General features: G+C 34.9%; 1 protein-coding gene across 1 annotated transcript in view; it reads right to left on the reverse strand.

Moving 5' to 3' along the window:
• Positions 1-20,949, reverse strand: part of LOC145688464 (inactive hydroxysteroid dehydrogenase-like protein 1) — a 138,792-nt gene extending 117,843 nt beyond the window's left edge. Inside the window, exon 1 of the mRNA XM_081762726.1 lies at positions 20,659-20,949. Within this exon, the coding sequence (XP_081618852.1) occupies positions 20,659-20,887 (229 nt within the window). The 5' untranslated portion in view covers positions 20,888-20,949. The remainder of the gene's footprint in view (positions 1-20,658) is intronic.
• Positions 20,950-21,542: the final 593 nt, after the last annotated feature.

The following is a 21,542-nucleotide window of genomic DNA, read 5'->3' on the forward strand; positions in this document are numbered from 1 at the left end:
CAAAGTCTAGTTTTTCAAATTTTAACATTTGTATAGGTTGTGTTAGGGAAATATGTGTCAGAGCGGTAAACAGGCTTAATATGATTTTATTGTAACTTGTCAATTTTTATCATACTCATTCTTAAAAGAAACAATCAATATAAAGCTTCCAAAGACGTGCTATGTTGAGTAAGTTTCAGACAAATAAGTGTAAACATTCTTATCCCGTAATATCGTTAGAGTCTCGTAAATAAGGTAAACAAATTTAAGATACTCGAGTAAATCCCTTCGGAGGTACCTATCTGAGCAACGAACGCAGATAGGGTCCATAGCTATGGAGAAACGTGTATTCGCAAAATAAGGAATCAGTGAGAAAATCAGCAAGCGTCGACAATATAATTATTTTGATCAATTGGCCAAACTATAATAATGGTAGTACTATATATATATATATTTCTGTGTAGTGTACTTGAATATGAAATATTTGTGTAGTTAGTGTTGTGTAACGATTTTTATTGTGAATTGTATTATTTACCAACTGATATAGTATGTGTACAAAGCTATGTTTTGTTTATGCAAATCTTTTAATATTGAAAATTCATTAGAGTTCATTAGAAACAGTGCACTAAATTTTCTCAAAAGCATACTATCGCTTCTAAACTATTTCTCCAGTAAGTCTTGCAAGCAACCTAAATCATTAATTCTTTCATTCCGCAATCCGATTCTTAAACTTATTTCCATTTCTTTTATTAATAAAAAGAGGTAGTAACTGTGGGCGAATTACTTAATAGTCGGATATGTCTGGGAGGAAAACAATAAATCATTTTGCTAATTAATATTCAGTTTAATAGAAATTTTTGTTTGTATAACTACGTCATGGTAATTATAAAGAATCGAATATCGTCAGTTTAGTTGAGTAGAAATAAATTGTTGCTAAATTTTACAGTCAAGATAAGATAATTTGAATATTACGTTGTACAGTGAAGAATGTGTTAACAGAAATCATATTATTTGGTCAAAACAGTCAAAAGTCTGATTCATTTTCAGTAAAGTCAATTAATTCATTTTTTTTTTGTAAATCTAAATTAACTTTCTTGTTGATTTTTGTAGATATCACCTTATTTCTCGTTAAATTTATTAAAAGTCTATTTGACGTTAGAACCAAAGCAGTTATGTGGTTATCATTTCAAAGATATGCCTATTTCTTTAACCGGTATTAGCATACCTAGAAGAACTGAAAAAGTTGAAATACGGTTACATTGACCATCAGAAATTTTTATCTAAATTAACTCATTTTTTTTAAAAAAAAACTTTAAATTCAACTTTCCTTGTTTGTTGCTTTTTAACTATTTTTGCTATCTCCACACACTTCGGTGACAGAGTGATAGTCAGTGTAGCCAACTGAACAAGCCATTAGCGAAAAATCTTTCTTTCAGCTTTGCAGCTTGTGAGATTTTTGCTCCGCATATTTAAATCACTTCATTATTAACTACGCACCTGTTTTCCTAGCGCCTTGGAGACACCGTTATGGGGAAAACAGGATCGATTAGACATTAGGTCATCTTTCGTTATATATATATATATATCATTTTTTTTTAATTCCTAACCATCTTAGCAAAACTGTATCTTTACCTTGGAGAACTGAAGTTCGAGCCCCGTGGAGTCAACTTCAATTCTCCAAACTCTCATTCATTTTTTTAAATGTTATTTGTGTAATAGGCAGATGAGTTGCCACTCATCAATACCATTCACTTTTCAAGTACAAGGTCAGGTATTCATTTTTCTGATGCATATTAGGCTCATCCGTGAGTGCCTTAATTATTCATTCTAGTTCAGATTAAATATGCAAATTAGAGATAAGGAATCGAATTCCGAAAACAATACGTTTCATATTCTTCGTCGCCCGAATACGTAAGATCTGCTTATTCGTAATATCACGTAGTAATTCTATTTGGCAGCCCGAGCAGAAATTTTCCTTTAATTATTAGTTATTTTCAATCGTTGCAAAACTTAGCGCCCGAGACAATAACATTATCATTACAAAACTTGGCTTCCAATACCGGAACCACACAGTGTTACAAGAAATGGCGCCCGAACAGGGACCCGAATGCGTAGTTAATCTTATTTGAGGAACCCGAATGCGTAGTTAATCTTATTTGAAGGACCAACATGCGTAGTTAATTTCATTTCAGGACCGAAAAGCGTAGTAAGCTTAAAAAAAAAAAAAAAAAAGTAGGAAATCTAGTTTGGAGAAGCATACATAGTAAATTTCGAACAGCGAACGAAAACAGTAATCAAGTCTATTACGTAATACTAAAATTAAGAATGGGAAGCGTGATAGGAAATTAGGTAACTTTGTATTCAAAGAATCATTATTTCGAGATTACCCGTAGGGAACGATTAAGCGTTCTACTCCCCCTCGCAACCAATTTGATTTCATTTCAGCACATGCGTAAAAAAAAAAAAAATAATAATAATAATAATAATAATAATAATTGTTCTTACCTCATGTTTGTTTGTTGGTTTGTTTGATTGGAAGAGAAAGGAGATACACAATTTTGTTTGTTTAAAAAAAAAGAGAAGAAAAGAAGGAAAGAAGAAAACAAAAAGGTAATGCACCAGGTAAGCGACTAATATAAGTAAACATGCAAATTCTTGGCATATTGATGCATAAATTTAGCTAAGTGTGTTTCTAGTGAATAACATTAGTATTAACATAATTATATATTCATATATAGATATAGGTTTAGAATAGGTCAGATTTAATACTTTTATTTACACATGCATTTTATTACTTACATATTATTGTGTTTTAGACATGTTATCTGTTAATTAATACACTATTTGTATATACACATAAATATCCATATGAATATAGTAAAAAAAAAAAAGAAAAAAAAAACAAGAATGAACTAAGTTGTTGTGGAAAACGTGTGGTGATAAAGTAGCTTGGCATGCTACATTGATGAAATAGTAATATTTTTGCGTATTAAGGTGAACTTAGAGTACGAAATTTAGAGTGATTGACAGCATAGGTCAGACAATTAGAATTCATTTTAGACAAATTTTAATAAGAATTATTCTGACAATCCAGTTATTTAAGTCTACTTGCAGATGCTACAGTTGAGGCCATCTACCTTGAGGCAACGACCAAGAAACAGGATGTCTGCAATGGAAGAAGCACAACGTTGTCGCACGTGTGGACGTGACCTATGGGAACAGGATTTGGATCCCACGGATGAGGCTCGAAATTGTCCCGAATGTGGTGACCAGAGGGATGCAAGTCCAGTTACGGAAAATGTCACTCAAGGAAGTAGAGACAACATTCAACAGCATCACGGGCCGAACAGCACTAATGTTGATTTTCAGGAACGTCTTCTATCAACGTTACAAAAGTGGTTTGCAAAATGGGACCGGAGAGATGAGGAGCTATACCAACGACTGGATGAGTTCATGAAACAACAAAAAGAAGAGAACACGAAAAACGAAGAATTTAGAGAAGAACAGAAGAAAATTAGAGAAGAACAGAGGAAGAATATAAAAGAACAGAGGAAGAATATAAAAGAACAGAATAAGAAAATAGAAGAACTAGATAGAAAACTTGACAAGCTCATGGAAAAACAAGACCATTTGGCAGAAGTCTTCTCGAGGAAACGACAGGAACAAGCCAGGAGGCTGGACGAACACGAGAAGTCAAACACGGAAGTACTGGAGGAACTTCCATCAGAAGAAATTGTGCAGGATACACACCAGGAGGCCAAACAGACCCCCACACCTGTAGAGATAAGTACAAGTGTTTCCAACGCTGTAAACGCTCCAAAATTCAAGAGCAAACGTAAACTGCGTGGAAGAATGATCCCTGGTAGGACAAGAATCCAACCAAGACGAAACAAAAATACAAGAATGAAAGGTTTCCACGACAAACGTGCAGGATGGCAACGCAGCCATAACTATGTCAGGAGGAATAATCACCCGAAGGCACGGAGAAAATGGGCAGAAGACTCCAGAAATGCACAAGGAAAAGGAGTACTTGAGTTCGAGGACCAAGATTCATGGAGAACTTACAACGGCCAGAGAAGTCCATGTGACCAGCAACATATACACAGTCAGTCCAAAGCAGTAGAGACACAGGAGATAAGTGACGATAACTGGCAGAACGAAGCAAATCCGCCAAGAAGTTATTTTCATGGTGAAGGCACCAGAGAAGACCACAAGTCAGAAGCAGAATGTAAAAGTGGCCAACAGGATACATTGATTGCCGATAGAAAAGTGGTGAGCACTCAGGAAATGAGCAATGACAATTGGCAGTACTCACATTGTACCAAGGAAAGCCTGGAAAATGACAAGAATGGTATCGGCATCGTCACCATTCACCCGGCTATACTTGCATACTAAAAATTGACTCCAACGGTCCAGGTTCGAGTCGAGGTTACGTGACAGCTTGCTGGAAAACAGACTAAGATACACAATGGCATGAAAATTAATGGAAGCATAGAAATACAATGATTGTAGGCAAGAAGTAAGGAAAAATTGCAAGAAGATACTGCAAGAAAAGTATAAGTCAAGAATAAAGTACTAGCGCGAAGAAAGAAGACTTAGCAGGAAACTGATGAAAGAAATATAAGAGAATTTTGTTTATGGCATAGCTCAGTTGAATGTACCTGCATCTCTTGTTCAAGCGGCTAACCCTAGAAGTTAAACATAAAGAATAAGAGGATGTACTATATGGAAGCATAATACCCAGAAATGAATTTGTTTATCAGCATTTGTTTTAACTTTATTTCAGATACCGGATGTGAGGCAATCAAAATTACAGAGGAAGACTGGAAAAAGATGTTCACCAATGTGCGCAACCCAGCATTGAAACCGGCCCAGGAGAGATGTAATTTTTGTTATGCACGAAGAAGTGCCTGTATACAGAGCAATCGGTAGAGATGGACTCCCGATTTGAGCTCTCTGAAGTGGAGTTTTGCGTTTAGAGCAGAGACTCAACGCACCCCTTCGCCTTGGTGATGATACCTGCGAAAACGCGCCGAGCCTAAGAATAGTGAGCTACGAGCAGCGAGCAGATGACAAATCCACCAAGATGTTTGCAAGTTCCCACAATTGGATGTTCGCGACATGGAACTTTGCCTTACTCATTTTACTCTCCTTATATTTTAAAGTTATGTTACTGAAGAAGAATCATGGCCGAAGAATAAAAGCAGAAGTGCGAGCAGTGGCTTTGCCCTCGCACATGGAGGAATTGAAGCTCCATGCCACCCTCTGTAACCAATGCTCTCTTTCCCGATGATACAAGACGCTGAGAATTATATAATATTGTTGTTTGGTTGTTTTGTTACCTAGGGCAGCCAGAACTTTGGAAGAAATAGAAGAAGTTGTATCCCGCGCAGAGAAATTAAAGAAGAACTCCAAGAGACGATTAAGAATAAGGTCATATTATTTAAAACATGCCTCATAAGCTTGTGTCCAGCAGCTTGAACTGACCACCAACTCAATACCTGAGACCTCTCATCTAGATTGAGATTATCTCTCTCAGCTTGCACGAAATTTTAACATTAGGGTTCGGATTTTTGTGAATTTATAAATTTTCTTCTTCAACATAGATTAGGGTTAGGATTTTCATGTACTTGTACTTTTTGTCAGAATTTGAACTTTTATATTTATCAAATGTTACTTCTCCTTAGATGCAGCCGTGCTTCACTCTGTTGCAGCACTTGCTACATCTTGGGAGGGGGGTATTGTGACAATTACGCTCACACACTTAATTAATTGTTCTTATATTCAAATTAAAACATCTTTATATGTAAATTCAATTTATTTTAAAAAGTCAAGGAAAATTTTATTTTGTTTCATTTAGCAGCCAAGCGAACCTCTTTCATTTGTCCCAGGTAAAGAAGTTTCTCTGCTTTTCAGAAAAAAAAAACATAAGACGGTAACCGCACTAATAGACCACCCATTTTTCTACCTCGCCAGTAAACGGTAATGGAATTTGCTATTGTTACTCCAGCCACACTGTCGCACTACCTAAGTACCTCGATATCGCAAATATCACGTCACAGACACACAGGAACCAAAATTTTTTATCTACAATCTTCGCAAGTGCTTATGAAACTCTTTAACATCACGTACTAGCCCAGAAGAGACGCTAGAAACCCAAGCCAAATTATCAACCGATTTTTGGGAAATGGTGTCACGAACTTAAAGCGGCGAATCAGAATCCGAAATTCAAAATTCACAAAGAGAAGAATGAAGCGTCTATTTAAAAAAAAAAAAAAATAAAGAAAGCTGGGAGAACGCCCACACGGAAGAGAGGTTACTCTAAGTCGACACTTCATCGTGAAAACATCACCAACACGCGATTCATAAGCGTACGTCAACTCATATATACATATATATATATATATTTAAGTGTTTAAATTTCAGAAAAATGGCTAGCTAAACACCCGTTAGCAGCCAGTTACTTAAACCACGCGTTATCCACAGCAACTTCGTCGTTACAAGATTATTTATACAAATATTTAAAACATCGGCAGATAGACAAAATTCTTATCATCTTACGGTAACGCTACATAAATGGTGATGTTGAAGTGAGTCTGTGATTCTATATACGTTGATTTCCCGCATAAAGTGCAAAGACAGGAAAAGTAGTGCGATGTATGGCGGATATATATATATAGAAACTGTGCGAGTGAAATTTAAGTGCAGATGGATTTGATAAGTGACGCATCGTTGCATCTCAACAACATGGAGATGAAGGACGGAGACACGGGTTCGATCCCCGATACTCGAGACAGATGCCTTGCCACAGGAAGACCCAGACGCTTCAGACAAACGAGGACCTCTTCTCCGGGAGTTGAATCCAGAGGACAGCGGGGTCTGAGAAGGGACATTAGGAAGCATTGTGACGGTCAGTTAAGTACAGTGCAGTTTTCTTCTGAAGTGTGGAAATATAAGCGGAAAGACTTATTAAGGTAGGACAAAGTATTCTGTTATTTTCGTTATTGAAGAAGGACTATGGCCAATATTTCCGTGATTCGTGATCTCCATACTCACCTTTTCCTAGAAACTTCGGGACATTGTTTATTCATACGGAACTGTCCGTAAACATTTAGAGCATTTTTTTTTCTTTCTTTTTAAAAGAAGTAAACAAATAGCCTAATGCCTTGGTTGCATTTCCAAAATTAATTCACTGATATAGGAACTGTTAATTTCATTCTTGAATAAGTACCATAAAATTTTTGATTATTTTACTAGTGAAATTTGTATACATTGATTTGATCTTCAATCATGCATTTATTTGTAATCGTAATGTGTCAATATTTAGATCCTTGAAGCCGTCATTATAATCATTTATATGCAATCCAGTATCTATTTATATCAAGTATGGATTATTTCTCTTTTAAAAATAAATCGCGTTTAAGATGTGTGAATGTAATGTAATTTCTGTTTTGAGTAAACTACGAGTTAGCGTCAAAGTCTAGTTTTTCAAATTTTAACATTTGTATAGGTTGTGTTAGGGAAATATGTGTCAGAGCGGTAAACAGGCTTAATATGATTTTATTGTAACTTGTCAATTTTTATCATACTCATTCTTAAAAGAAACAATCAATATAAAGCTTCCAAAGACGTGCTATGTTGAGTAAGTTTCAGACAAATAAGTGTAAACATTCTTATCCCGTAATATCGTTAGAGTCTCGTAAATAAGGTAAACAAATTTAAGATACTCGAGTAAATCCCTTCGGAGGTACCTATCTGAGCAACGAACGCAGATAGGGTCCATAGCTATGGAGAAACGTGTATTCGCAAAATAAGGAATCAGTGAGAAAATCAGCAAGCGTCGACAATATAATTATTTTGATCAATTGGCCAAACTATAATAATGGTAGTACTATATATATATATATTTCTGTGTAGTGTACTTGAATATGAAATATTTGTGTAGTTAGTGTTGTGTAACGATTTTTATTGTGAATTGTATTATTTACCAACTGATATAGTATGTGTACAAAGCTATGTTTTGTTTATGCAAATCTTTTAATATTGAAAATTCATTAGAGTTCATTAGAAACAGTGCACTAAATTTTCTCAAAAGCATACTATCGCTTCTAAACTATTTCTCCAGTAAGTCTTGCAAGCAACCTAAATCATTAATTCTTTCATTCCGCAATCCGATTCTTAAACTTATTTCCATTTCTTTTATTAATAAAAAGAGGTAGTAACTGTGGGCGAATTACTTAATAGTCGGATATGTCTGGGAGGAAAACAATAAATCATTTTGCTAATTAATATTCAGTTTAATAGAAATTTTTGTTTGTATAACTACGTCATGGTAATTATAAAGAATCGAATATCGTCAGTTTAGTTGAGTAGAAATAAATTGTTGCTAAATTTTACAGTCAAGATAAGATAATTTGAATATTACGTTGTACAGTGAAGAATGTGTTAACAGAAATCATATTATTTGGTCAAAACAGTCAAAAGTCTGATTCATTTTCAGTAAAGTCAATTAATTCATTTTTTTTTTGTAAATCTAAATTAACTTTCTTGTTGATTTTTGTAGATATCACCTTATTTCTCGTTAAATTTATTAAAAGTCTATTTGACGTTAGAACCAAAGCAGTTATGTGGTTATCATTTCAAAGATATGCCTATTTCTTTAACCGGTATTAGCATACCTAGAAGAACTGAAAAAGTTGAAATACGGTTACATTGACCATCAGAAATTTTTATCTAAATTAACTCATTTTTTTTAAAAAAAAACTTTAAATTCAACTTTCCTTGTTTGTTGCTTTTTAACTATTTTTGCTATCTCCACACACTTCGGTGACAGAGTGATAGTCAGTGTAGCCAACTGAACAAGCCATTAGCGAAAAATCTTTCTTTCAGCTTTGCAGCTTGTGAGATTTTTGCTCCGCATATTTAAATCACTTCATTATTAACTACGCACCTGTTTTCCTAGCGCCTTGGAGACACCGTTATGGGGAAAACAGGATCGATTAGACATTAGGTCATCTTTCGTTATATATATATATATATCATTTTTTTTTAATTCCTAACCATCTTAGCAAAACTGTATCTTTACCTTGGAGAACTGAAGTTCGAGCCCCGTGGAGTCAACTTCAATTCTCCAAACTCTCATTCATTTTTTTAAATGTTATTTGTGTAATAGGCAGATGAGTTGCCACTCATCAATACCATTCACTTTTCAAGTACAAGGTCAGGTATTCATTTTTCTGATGCATATTAGGCTCATCCGTGAGTGCCTTAATTATTCATTCTAGTTCAGATTAAATATGCAAATTAGAGATAAGGAATCGAATTCCGAAAACAATACGTTTCATATTCTTCGTCGCCCGAATACGTAAGATCTGCTTATTCGTAATATCACGTAGTAATTCTATTTGGCAGCCCGAGCAGAAATTTTCCTTTAATTATTAGTTATTTTCAATCGTTGCAAAACTTAGCGCCCGAGACAATAACATTATCATTACAAAACTTGGCTTCCAATACCGGAACCACACAGTGTTACAAAGTTTTATTTTTTTCGATTCATCTGTAAGCTACCACTATTCCGGAAGTTGCAGAAAGAAACGTTATTTTCAAAGAATTCCGCCAAAACGTCTTAACTCTAAGGTTTTCTCCGATATATTGAAGATCTCATCAGCTCAATTAAATAATATAAATTTCTCTAATAAAAAACGTCATTTTATACGCATACTCTTATTTTTTAAAATCTTATCACACACTCTTTTGCAAAAGGCAACGCTGTCACTATTGTACTTGCGAAATTTTGAGATAAAGAACTCAATTGTGCAAAGAAAATGTATACAGGATGCGGAAAAAGTCCCGGAACGGTCCATTATCTCGCGAAATATACAGATCAGCAAAACAAAAATAATACGTGTTAAATAGTTTTGAAAAAGCTATCCAATTGCACCAAATTCAACTCCTATCCCTCCGCCCTTCGGGGATACGGGGCTAACTTTAAAATTTTAAATGGGAACCTCCATTTCTTATTGTAGATTTGGATTCTCCAGAAAAAGTGACAGTGATTTGACTCAACAATGAAAACAGTGCCTTCATCTTTATCACAGTATATTTCCGCTTCTTCAGTAACATGCTCAACTTGCGCAAAATCCGGCGAATATGCTGAAAGTGATGCTACACTGCAATATCCGGAAAGATTGAAAATTAGTCTAATGCTATTTTGTGCTGAGTGTTCGTTCATGCTAATATTTTATGAAGTACATCCATATATTTCGCTTAAGATTATATGCAATTTCAGTATGTCTTGTTCTGATTCCGTGTAGGATCGAACGTTTCATTCGAGTCACTTAAACGGGGAAGGTCAGTCCATTTTACAAATTGACGTAAATGGTATTTCAAATATTTGTTTGATGTACTTAGATAGATCAGGGATATGATATACTGAGATTATTCTTTGTGTGTCTAATAAAACTCAAAGTTTTTAATTGATAAATAAATATTAAAAAACAGAAAGTATTATCTTTCATTAGTCAAGAAACTTTAAATGTTATATCGGTTAAGTATCTTCTTACCAAGTATCATATAAGAGAAATTAGATATCCGAACGACTTAATCCTAATACGCTTTTTTAGAGATAGTTACAAATGTCCGAATAATTAGGTACTTCTTCTTCGATCCTGGTTGCGGTTACCATATTAATTTTTATCAACTCCGAAATGATGGAAATCTAACGCAGTTACGTTACTTTTAAACGTTGTCCAATTAAATCCGAAATTGCGAAAATTGGCTACAGAATTTAAACATTAAGTTAGTGGAGCATGTTGAACTGCACCTTCAAAGTATTATGAATTGTTCTAAAATGTATACAAAAAAAATTGATGAGAAGTATATTTTGAATTAAGTTTTTTCTTTTCTGCAAAAATGGCCTTTTTCATAGTTATACATACATATATACAGGGTGGGCCATTTTAATTAATCCACGGAAATATCTGAAAAATGATAAAACATAGAAGAAATGTTTCAAGTATACGTTATATATTGCTAAGGGGGAAACAAAATTCCGCCAAAAGTACCCCTCCCCGCCCCCCTAAATGAGGGTAACGGGAGGTAACTTTGAAATGTCAAATGGGAACATGGGTCGAGTAATACCTCGTTCGAAAGGTCTTGGAAAACTAAGTAACGCTGTACCAAAAGATGTTCCATATTGTGCACCGGTTTCAAAATGGCCGCCATAATATGGTTCGGAAACTCCAGTACCCGTAGTGTGAAAACCATGGAAGGTAAATGAAACCATGGAACAAAATTGAAATACGTAAATATCATAGGGCATATCGAACGGTGCGGTCCTTGTGATCCCAGTGGCCTCCCTAAAGGGGTTTTGGGGGCTAACTTCAAAATTTCAAATAGTAACATGAGTCGAGTGGTACCTCGTTCGATAAATCTTGCAAAATCTAACATATTGCAGGAGAAAACGATTGATGTGAAATGGCAGTGTTCTCAAAAGGCCGCCGAAACATAGTATCCGTGTCAGAGAAAAGATTTAGTACCCGTAGTATGAAAGCGATTGGAGATAAATCAACAAAAGAAAAACTGGAGTAGCTAACTGACGTAAGGCACATCGAAAGGTGTTGTCGGGGTGACTCCAAGGGCCAACTGAAAGGTATCCGGGGCCAACTTGAAAATTTCAAATAGCAGCTTGAAGCGAGTAACATCACGTTACATAGACAAATTAATATCAAACAGCTTCTGTAAGAAAATTTTCGACATGAGACACCGTTTTCAAAATGATCGCAAAGACATGGTGGCTGTGTCTAAGAAAACGTCTAGTGCCCATAGTATGAATACGGTTAGACATAAATGAAAATAACGAAAATTAAATAGGAAAACCACGGAGGCGTTCCAAGGCTCGAGAATAATACAACAGAGATAAAAATATTAGAGTAAAATTGCCATAATGTATAGAGAGAAATCCAAGTCCTGCAAAATAATCTCTCCCTGCGCTCTGTATGTGAGTGGGGTGAAAAGTAAAGTGAAAGTTCAAACGAGAACTCTACTTTAATTCGTAAATTAAGGCTAACCTTACAAATAGGTATGGTGTCAGTGGCGTAGCACACTTTTGCGGGCCCCCCCGCAAAGTATAGAGAAGGGGCCCTAGTTGTAAAGCCGATAGAAGAAAGGTTGATGTTCTACTTTTTTAAATCTTTATTCATCGCAAGACTTGGAGGCCCCCTATACCTCGGGGCCCCCCCGCACTGCGGGGGTTGCGGGGGCAGCTGCTACGCCACTGTATGGTGTGGTTGAAACATTTGTTTGTAAGGATGACGCTGTAGTGACTAAAAAAAGAGAAACTTTTATGCAATGCGTGCTGGTTATTCAGAAAGCATTTCGGGCATATACATACGCACCGTTTCGTCCCTCAAGCTCACAATATGACATGAATGCTAATAGTTAATCAAAATGTAACTGTGGCCATCCGCGTTAACTTAGTGCACCAATTCTCTATGCATGAAGTCTGCCTTCCAAACAGCATTGGGTAGGTCAAGCCACTCTGTGGTCAAGCTTACGCCCGAACCGTTGTGCGGTCGGACATTGAAATTTTGAAGTTAGCCCACAAGACCCCTTCAGGGAGGCCACTGGGATCACAGGGATTACATCATTCGATATGCCCTATGATATTTACGTATTTCAATTTTGTTCCATTCATTTACCATCCATGGTTTTCATACTACGGGTACTGGAGTTTCCGAACCATATCATGGCGGCCATTTTGAAACTGGTGCACAATATGAAACATCTTTTGGTACAGCGTTACTTAGTTTTCCAAGACCTTTCGAACGAGGTATTACTCGACCCATGTTCCCATTTGACATTTCAAAGTTACCCCCCGTTACCCCCATTTACGGGAGGCGAGGAGGGGTACTTTTGGCGGAATTGGTTTTCCCCCTTAGCAATATATAACGTGTACTTCAAAAATTTCTTCTATGTTTTATCATTTTTCAGATATTTCCGTGGATTAATTAAAATGGCCCACCCTGTATACTATCTGTATGTAACATTTTATTTTATCCTACAATAAAATACACAAACACTACTGACTTAGAACTGAATTTACTACAAACGTTGCCCTTTCATTTTGACATAAAATGTAATCTCTCGATTCACTGAATCCTTGAATTTTGTCTAGCATTTCTCAAGTTATCCCTATTTCTCTTATTGAAACTAAACGTTTGAGACATGTCCTACGCATATCACCAGAGGTGAATGACCACTTATATGTACAACGTATTTTGTCAATATCTTTAAACTGCAAACAACTGTATGAAACAATTGTCTGTAACTAAAACAGTACATGGTGTTCTCCATGCGGCAGCAAATTGAAATCAAGCCTACTCATTGACATAGAGATAGATGTTATTGCTAAAAGAAATTGTAAAGTTGATATCTAATTTTGCTGGTAACTGTACTTTCTATATACACACTTCTGCATTCATATTCTGTGCCACACTCCGCATAGCATGTAGCAAGTGACATTCTTTCTTAAGCCATAAGATTAATATAGTGTACACTTTACAGTTTATATATTTTAAGTAAATTTTACGTAATCGTTCTAAGTATTTGTACAGCTGTATTTGTTCCGAAAACTCTTCTCCGTATATTAAAAATATTTAGAATTTTTAATATAAATATATTCCTTCTTTACTCTTGAGGGCTCTGTAACTAGCACGCTTACTGTAGAATATATGTATTGTATAAATAATATTATCAGAATATCCAAAGGAGAAATATGATTCACTTTTCGTGGGCAATTAGTATTCTCGTGTAACTGTCCAACAACTAAGATTCAATACTGAGTGAGATTTTCTCCACAGTCCCATCGTATGAATGCCAGAATGGTGATCCTGTATATGAAAAAATGGACTCTGAGCTTTATGAAATATTCTTAATAAAAAATATTTGAAACTATTGGATTATTTAAATAGTGAACAAAAGAAAATTTACAAGTTAGAGACGGCGTAGAATTTTTTTTTTTTACTTCAAACTGTCTTTAAATCCAGTTGTGTACAATAAAATACATCAGACTGAGAGAGAGACTAAACATATTTATCACATCCGATAAACTATCATAAGTTTACCTTACATAAGTTTTACACAAATGTCCATTTATTTAATAGAAACATAAGGTGCTTTGTGTCTCATAATGGTGGTTTTATACTACAGTTTATAAAACTATTGGTTGGATTGGAATTTAGCGCCTGTTTTCAGCATCGAGGCTATATGTGAAGTGAACCTACAGGTTAACGTGGAATCCGAACCACCTTACAGAGTTGAATTTCCAATGTTTACGTCCCGGGAATCGAACCCATGAACCCGTGCAACTAAGGTGAACAGTCTAGCCACTAGACCTAAGAGGAGAGTAGTTTATGAGAACACATATCTACATTTATTATTACATATTACGAGGAGTGCACATTACCAGTGATAAGTGCTGCATAAAAGATCATCATAGTTACTTTCACGTGTGTGTCCGTGCGACTGAATGCGTAACACTTAAATTCATCAGCTTCCTGGTAGCGAGTTTCCTGGACTAAAGCTCTCGCTTCCGGCGTACTATTACAGCTACAAAGCTGTTTTAATACAGATAAAATGAAGGAATGGTGGTTTGAATCAATCTAAATAACAGGTCCTGTCCTTCCCGCGTAATCTTGATTCCTTCCTCATTGAAAGTATGTTTCCATTTACGTAGCGTAAATGATTTTAAACTTATCAAAATATTATTCGAATTTTTCAATTTCTCTTACAGTATTGAAATACGGTTACCATTTTAAATATTGCTCATTTCCAAGAAAGTTGTTTTCAAGTAAACTACGATAGGCTTTAAGTAATAACAAAACCTTTCACAATGTTTCAACATGCTTCTTAACATTTAGTAAAAATGGTGTGTTTATTAAGGTCTATATGTTTTCCGTTTCTTTAGTTTGAAAGTATTGCAGAATATTTGAGTAATTATAGATGTTGCTTTTTAGGTATTACTTTAATGTGTGAATAAAAACTGATGTGAGAGCAAAACAAAATAGATGAGTTGAAATTTTACATTTTCTTTTTGTTTGTTTATGCAAACTTCTTTGAAAATATTTTCTTGTACGGTAAAGGTAAAAAAATAAAAATAAAAAATACCCAAAATAGCAAGAATGTGAAGGTGAGTGACTTTGTCTCTTTCAATACAAGAGAAGAAAACATTTTTCTAACAAATTTTATTTCCACTAAATGATAATTTCTTAGACTAAAAAACCTAATTTAGAGATACAACGAAAAAACAAGCATTAAAAATAGCTTATAAGTAGACCGTCCAACCAAACAAGTTGTTAAGTGTTGTTTTCCTTAATATTACACCTAGAGGACCAAAAGAGAAGAAATTGTACACAGTTCCTGACGTGCCACTTATTACGTAATGTGCATAAAGCTACCAGAACATTATTTTTAACAGCGCATCTCAACAAACGAATTACTGTATTTACACACTATTCTATGTAACTCAAGACATGAGACACAGGATTGAACAAGGGGTCGGAGCACAACACATGTACAACTTTATTCCTCTTCTATGCGTAAGCACTACAATACTACTACTACCACCGCCAACAGAATTTATGATTCAGTTAGATTAAAATTATTCTCATGTCAAAGTACAATACACGTGTAATAATAATAATAATAATAATAATAATAATAATAATAATAATAATAATAATAATAATAATAATAATAATAATAATAATAATAATAATAATAGTTCCCTAGGATGGTCTACTGACTTGCGCATCCTTTCATACACGAGGTCCCGGGTTCAGTTCCATGTCAGATAGCGTTAATCACATTATCGTCATTCCTATTTCACTTTGAACTGTAGGTCCAGGTCTTATACAGCCTCCGCACCGAAAGAGACGCTAAACCTGAACAAACAAAAATAATAATAATCTGTATATTAAAATGCTAGGTTTATATGTTTGTGGGCAAACAAATTTTATGTTTGTGGCCAATCTTTTCGACAGTGAGTTCTCGGGAACTAGGCTCAAGGAAGATGCCGTTTTCACTGATCGATTGCAAATTTTGTGTAGTTTGTTCAGTTCAAATTGAAAATTTAACAATGGTCGTTATTTCTTTATTTCATTTTTAGGGGTACACTAGAAGTGTTGAAATTTTTAAAAAGTAAAGCACCATATCCTACGAGTTATACATTCCAACACGACACATTTTTATAAGGCGTTAGTATATCTCTTCGGCGTTTGATTCATTGCCAAATGATGATGAAAAACGAAAGATAACAATTTCTCGAGTTTAAGATGAATCGTTATTGTTTGGAGTGTTTTGCCCAATGAACACCATAAACCACCGACATTATAATTAATTGTGTGTATAATGTATTTGCTTATTAGATACTGCATGCAAGAAGAAAGAAAACACTGATCATACATGAATCAGAAACTTCAACCGGAACTAGGCTCAAATCGTGCAAACGATGCGAGATATTGAAAAAAAATAATCGAACAAATTTCTCCTTTATGATACCCCTTGCTGATTTTTATCAAGACATCTTTCACTTGTGTATGTAAAGGGACATGTACGTATGTTATGAGGAATGGCAAGAAGACTCATGCCCATATGTGAGTGGTGCGTTGTGTACAGAACGCAGGTTCAGTTAATAATAATAATAATAATAATAATAATAATAATAATAATAATAATAATAATAATAATAATAATAATAATAATAATAATAAACTTTTTGTAAAGACAATAAAGGGGATCACCCGAAACTTACATGTATCGGATGTAGATAGCCGGCGTTATCCGTGAAAGCCCACGATAGATGGTCCATGTTTCCATCAGACTTTCGTATGACATGGAATACTGCATCCAATTCTATTTTGTGATTTGTGACATAGAACATTGACCTAGTTTTGAGAAGGGACCATACACCATCAAATAGGAAAATGGAGAACATTGGGCACATTATAGTCGTTCGGACACTATCTTAAATTGTCGGCCTAACAGCGTTATTCCTTATAATTTAGTTTTCAACTATATTCTTATTGTAGCCACAACTCATTCCTTTTTTTTTTTTTTTTCATTATATGAAAAGTTTGCATTAACGTATCCTAAATTTCGTATTTTAGTTTGCGAAGCCACTATACAATCCATTTTTCTTATCCAGTACATCAAACTGTTCATCCAACTCTGGTCTGATCGTGTATGGTAGCAAGTGACATGTTGTTTTCCTGTGACATGGAACATTTGATCCAAATTTTCTAAAATAAAATCTGTCCAATTTTCCATCCGATTTTTCTTTAATTAAAGCAAATGAAAAGAGCTTTGCTTGCAAGTTTACAATGATTTGTCAAAATAATATATACCTTTAGCTTCTCTGAGACATTTTGGACTTTTTTTCCTGGCGCATGCCCAAATAATTGAGTCATGCAAAAAAATGCACCAACGTTGCCTAGGGTAGAGTAAAATAAAGTAAAAATAGTGTAGGTTAGATTCTAGAGGTTAATTTAGTAGAGTAGGTTAGAGTAAGTTAGGCTTTAGAGGTTAGGTTAGGTTAAGATAGCAGGGTAGGTTAGCTTAGTAGAGTACGTTAGGTTAGGCTAAGTTACTAGAGTATGGTAGGTAGGGTTAAACTGGTGTTTTTATGTTCCGTTTACAAGTACCTTAACAATTGTTTGCAGTGATACAATTTTCTATAGCATCTGTAATGTATAAATATATATATATATAGCTTTTTTTTTTAAATATAGTTAGTCCCTACCAGTTGATTGAATTCTTGGTTTATGTCTTTACATAGACGGAGGTTCAACTATTAACATAAGCTCCGAACCGAAATTTGAATCCGACTCAGTTGTATGGTGCAATGTATCAAACAAGATCATCTCGTATAGAACAGGCACAACCTACCAACTACCTTGCTCCCAAGAGACCTGCATTATAGAGCTATATGCTTGCTTGTACAAGCTTGTTTGCTAACAAATTTATGCAATGGAAATATGGGAAATTAAAAACAGAAATTGTGATGACGCCTATATATTAAAAAGAATAATAACATACTAAAAGTTATATCATAAGACATACCCTGACGACTGTAAAAAAATAATAAACTTCATGAAATCATCGAAATGTTGTACATACTTAACTCAACACTGTTATGAAATTAAATAGTAAACAATTTTCATGCTGACGTGAGAAGAAAAGGTATATCAAGTGAACATTACTCGTATTTATTTATGTAAAATACGCCACTCATAATAGAATGGTTGGTATGTGCATGCAGTTAAACGACAGACAATTTGTAGAAAGTGGCGTTAGTAGTTGAAAGAGTAATGGATGGGCTGTTTATGTGCACATTTACATTTTACTTTATAATTTAACCTTTGAACTAGCAGTAATAGTAGCGGGAGTATAAACAATAACGAAATTATTTTTAAGGCATTGTGTCCAACGTTTTCAGGTCCACTTTCTGGTTATTCACACGAAAGAAAACCCAACAAGTAACAACCTCCCGGTTTCTGCTACTTTTAGTGACTCTTATAACAAATTTAACACATTTAAATTTTATACTGAAAAATATATTGACAGCTTAAATGTTTAAGGTGTTAACTCAAAACTATTACTTACTGAAGAACGCGAATAAAAATTATCATTAAGAAAGCAGAAGCAAAAAACGAAATTAATGAAATCACTGAATATAAAATTGTTTCCGAGGAAGTCAGGCACAGCAAAGAGAATCCACTATATGAAAAATGTTCTTGGCATTATATTTCACTAGAGAACATTGTGTCTCACTGGTAACGCTCGCCTCTGGTATGAAGAGTTGCGGGTTTGATTCCTATTAATGTAAGTTTGTGGTATTCACTCACACTCATCATTCGATTCTTTTAGCCCATGGGGCATAACTGAAATACATTAAACTAAATATTGTATTTTATAACACTTCACTGATTCCTTTAAATCTAGAATAAAATTTACGTTAACATTTAAAATTAAAGTATTAAGTGCAGGGGGAGTATGTCGCCTTTGTAATGGGCAAAAAATAATATACTAGATTGTTTTTACTCATTCAATTGCCAGAGCTTGAACCTAAATTGAAGATCCAGGCTTCGACTGCAAAACACACAATTTAAACTTAAATGTTCCTAATATTTCTAAAGCTCTTTGTGATCATTAGCATTTTCAATTAAGAATACGACCTTGCTATTTTCCTGGTGGTTTATGTGAAATTGAAACACTCTTTTGTCATAACTATATCCGTACATGTGCGTTTGCCTAGGGATTTCCCGACACACATATGTGGCCCACACAGACATTAGTAATGCTTAATATTTCAAATGTAAATAATTAATATATAAGAACAATCGAACGTCTATTTTTTTTTCTTTTGGGGGATATTAGTAAAAACTGATTATACTTTCTCGAATTAGTATAAACTAAAAGCCTCCATTCTTCCCCTTTCACATCAGAATTGCTGATAGTGTATTTCATGTAGAAACTATTGACAAAATGAATATCATTATAAGTTCACATAATGAGTTAAGATAAACCAAGTTAATTTGTTATCCACAACTTAACATAGGAATACGATGTCGTAGTTTTTTTTTTTTTTTTGTTATTATGGATAAGATTTTCTAAACGGTAACTCCATCTTGCCTTTATTTTATTCCTAACAGTCGTAAATTAAGTCTACATTATAGAACAGTCCATTTATTTAGTTTTCCCATAAGATATAGGGGGCGCGGTGGCTCAGTGGTAGAGAGTTCACCTCCGGTGCTTGGGATGCCTGGTTCGATCCCACTCGCGCCGTGTGGACTTTGTGGTGGACAAACATCGTGTTCATGGGTTTTCTCGGGGTTCTCCCGTTTCCTCCTACTTTTTTCATTCTACCATTTCATTCATCTCTCATCGCCACTGTCTCCTTTAGCCTAACCGGCCTAACCGTGGAACGTAAAACTTAAATATTTCATTTCATTTTTCCCATAAGATAAAGACACAAATTTTATGCTATGCATACAAAACCCATAGATTGTTTGTTTGCTTTTTTGTTGAAGTCTGGTGCTTCGTTTCACCGCCGGTGCTATATGAAAACTGGAGTGCGTAAGTAGTCCTCAATGCTTTCCAACCAGGAATCGAACCCAGAACCTCGTGCACCAAAGGCACGAGCGCTAGCCACTACACCATCAGAAGAGCTAAAAAGTATCGAGAATGATAAAGTAGCTTCAACTTTGCTAGATATATTTTTTTTAAAATCTTGAATTACAAACATTCATAGCTTTCTCGTCGCTACATGGTTAGCTTACGCGCCTTTGATGCGGGAGATCAAGGTTCGATTCCCTGTAGGTAATCATGTGGTTCGAATCTCACGATAAACTACAAATTCAAGTTTCATACAATTTCGATGCTGAAAGGGACGGTAAACATTTAATACGTGTACTCCAAAAGTAGTAAAATTTAGATTTCCACCCTAGGCTAACAAAAATAAAACTTGAAAATCGCGGGTTTGACACCTGTCAAAAATATGGATTTTTCATCATTTCATCATTATCTTATTTCAATTTTTATCATCTCCCTGGGCCTATTAACCAAAGTTGTGCGACGTTCCCCAGAAATGAAAAGAAAAAGGAAGAAAGTTACATGTCTTACCTGCCCATTCGCCAAAGTTTCGTTGAAGATCTGGAGGTAACTCAAAGTGAGGAAGTACAAATGCTCTTAGCTCTTCGATCATTGACAGCACAAATGCGATTCCCCACTTGGTGAGACATAGCAACCCTATCGTCACTAATGTTTCTTTCTTCACTACATTACGAAAAAATGTCAATACAAGATAACCGCAGAGAAGGAGTATCAGCGTCTTCCGCAAAGATAATGTCATGCTGAGATCGCAGCCCAACCTTGACTGAGTGGAGGAGATGTTTTCTCTTTTCCGCTCGCTCGCTGTTCGATGACCCAGTCACGTCAGCGCAACTCCTGTAAGTTCGTTTAGAATACTTTCTCTGTTGTCTCGAGGCATTCCCAAGCAATAAGGAAAGTTTACTTTCTTTAATGACAAACGTTACAAACAGAAAGAAAATGTTTATGTAGCGCCAACTTCAACGAGTTGACAATGAAGTTCTGAAACATGACACTCTCCCGTCAGCTAAACTTTTTTATTGTGGAAAGAAGAGTTGAATTTCTCCATTGTAATTACAGTGGTTTCTTAGCTGTTGCATCTGTCTCATTAAATGATCAACTATATTTCAACGAGATCGCAATTACGTAAGAAGCAACAATATTAATAAAATCAGAAAGAAATTAGTATGAAATCAGCAATGAGGGATTGTTAATTTTGCTGTGGTAGTTTTATGAGAATGTAGCAAATTGCATATATAAATGTGAACAACTTTAATGCTTACCAATTGTAAATGACTTGATGCATCATGGTATAACTTTGTAAGATGTTGTTCCATATGGCTTTTATCTTGAGAAAATTATATGTGCTTAATGGTAGCACAAAGGTTTTCATATACGGAATCTCATACCTACAATTT

Source organism: Thermobia domestica, chromosome 6 (genome assembly GCF_964235325.1).
Source record: "Thermobia domestica chromosome 6, izTheDome1.hap1.1, whole genome shotgun sequence".
Classification (NCBI taxonomy): domain Eukaryota; kingdom Metazoa; phylum Arthropoda; class Insecta; order Zygentoma; family Lepismatidae; genus Thermobia; species Thermobia domestica.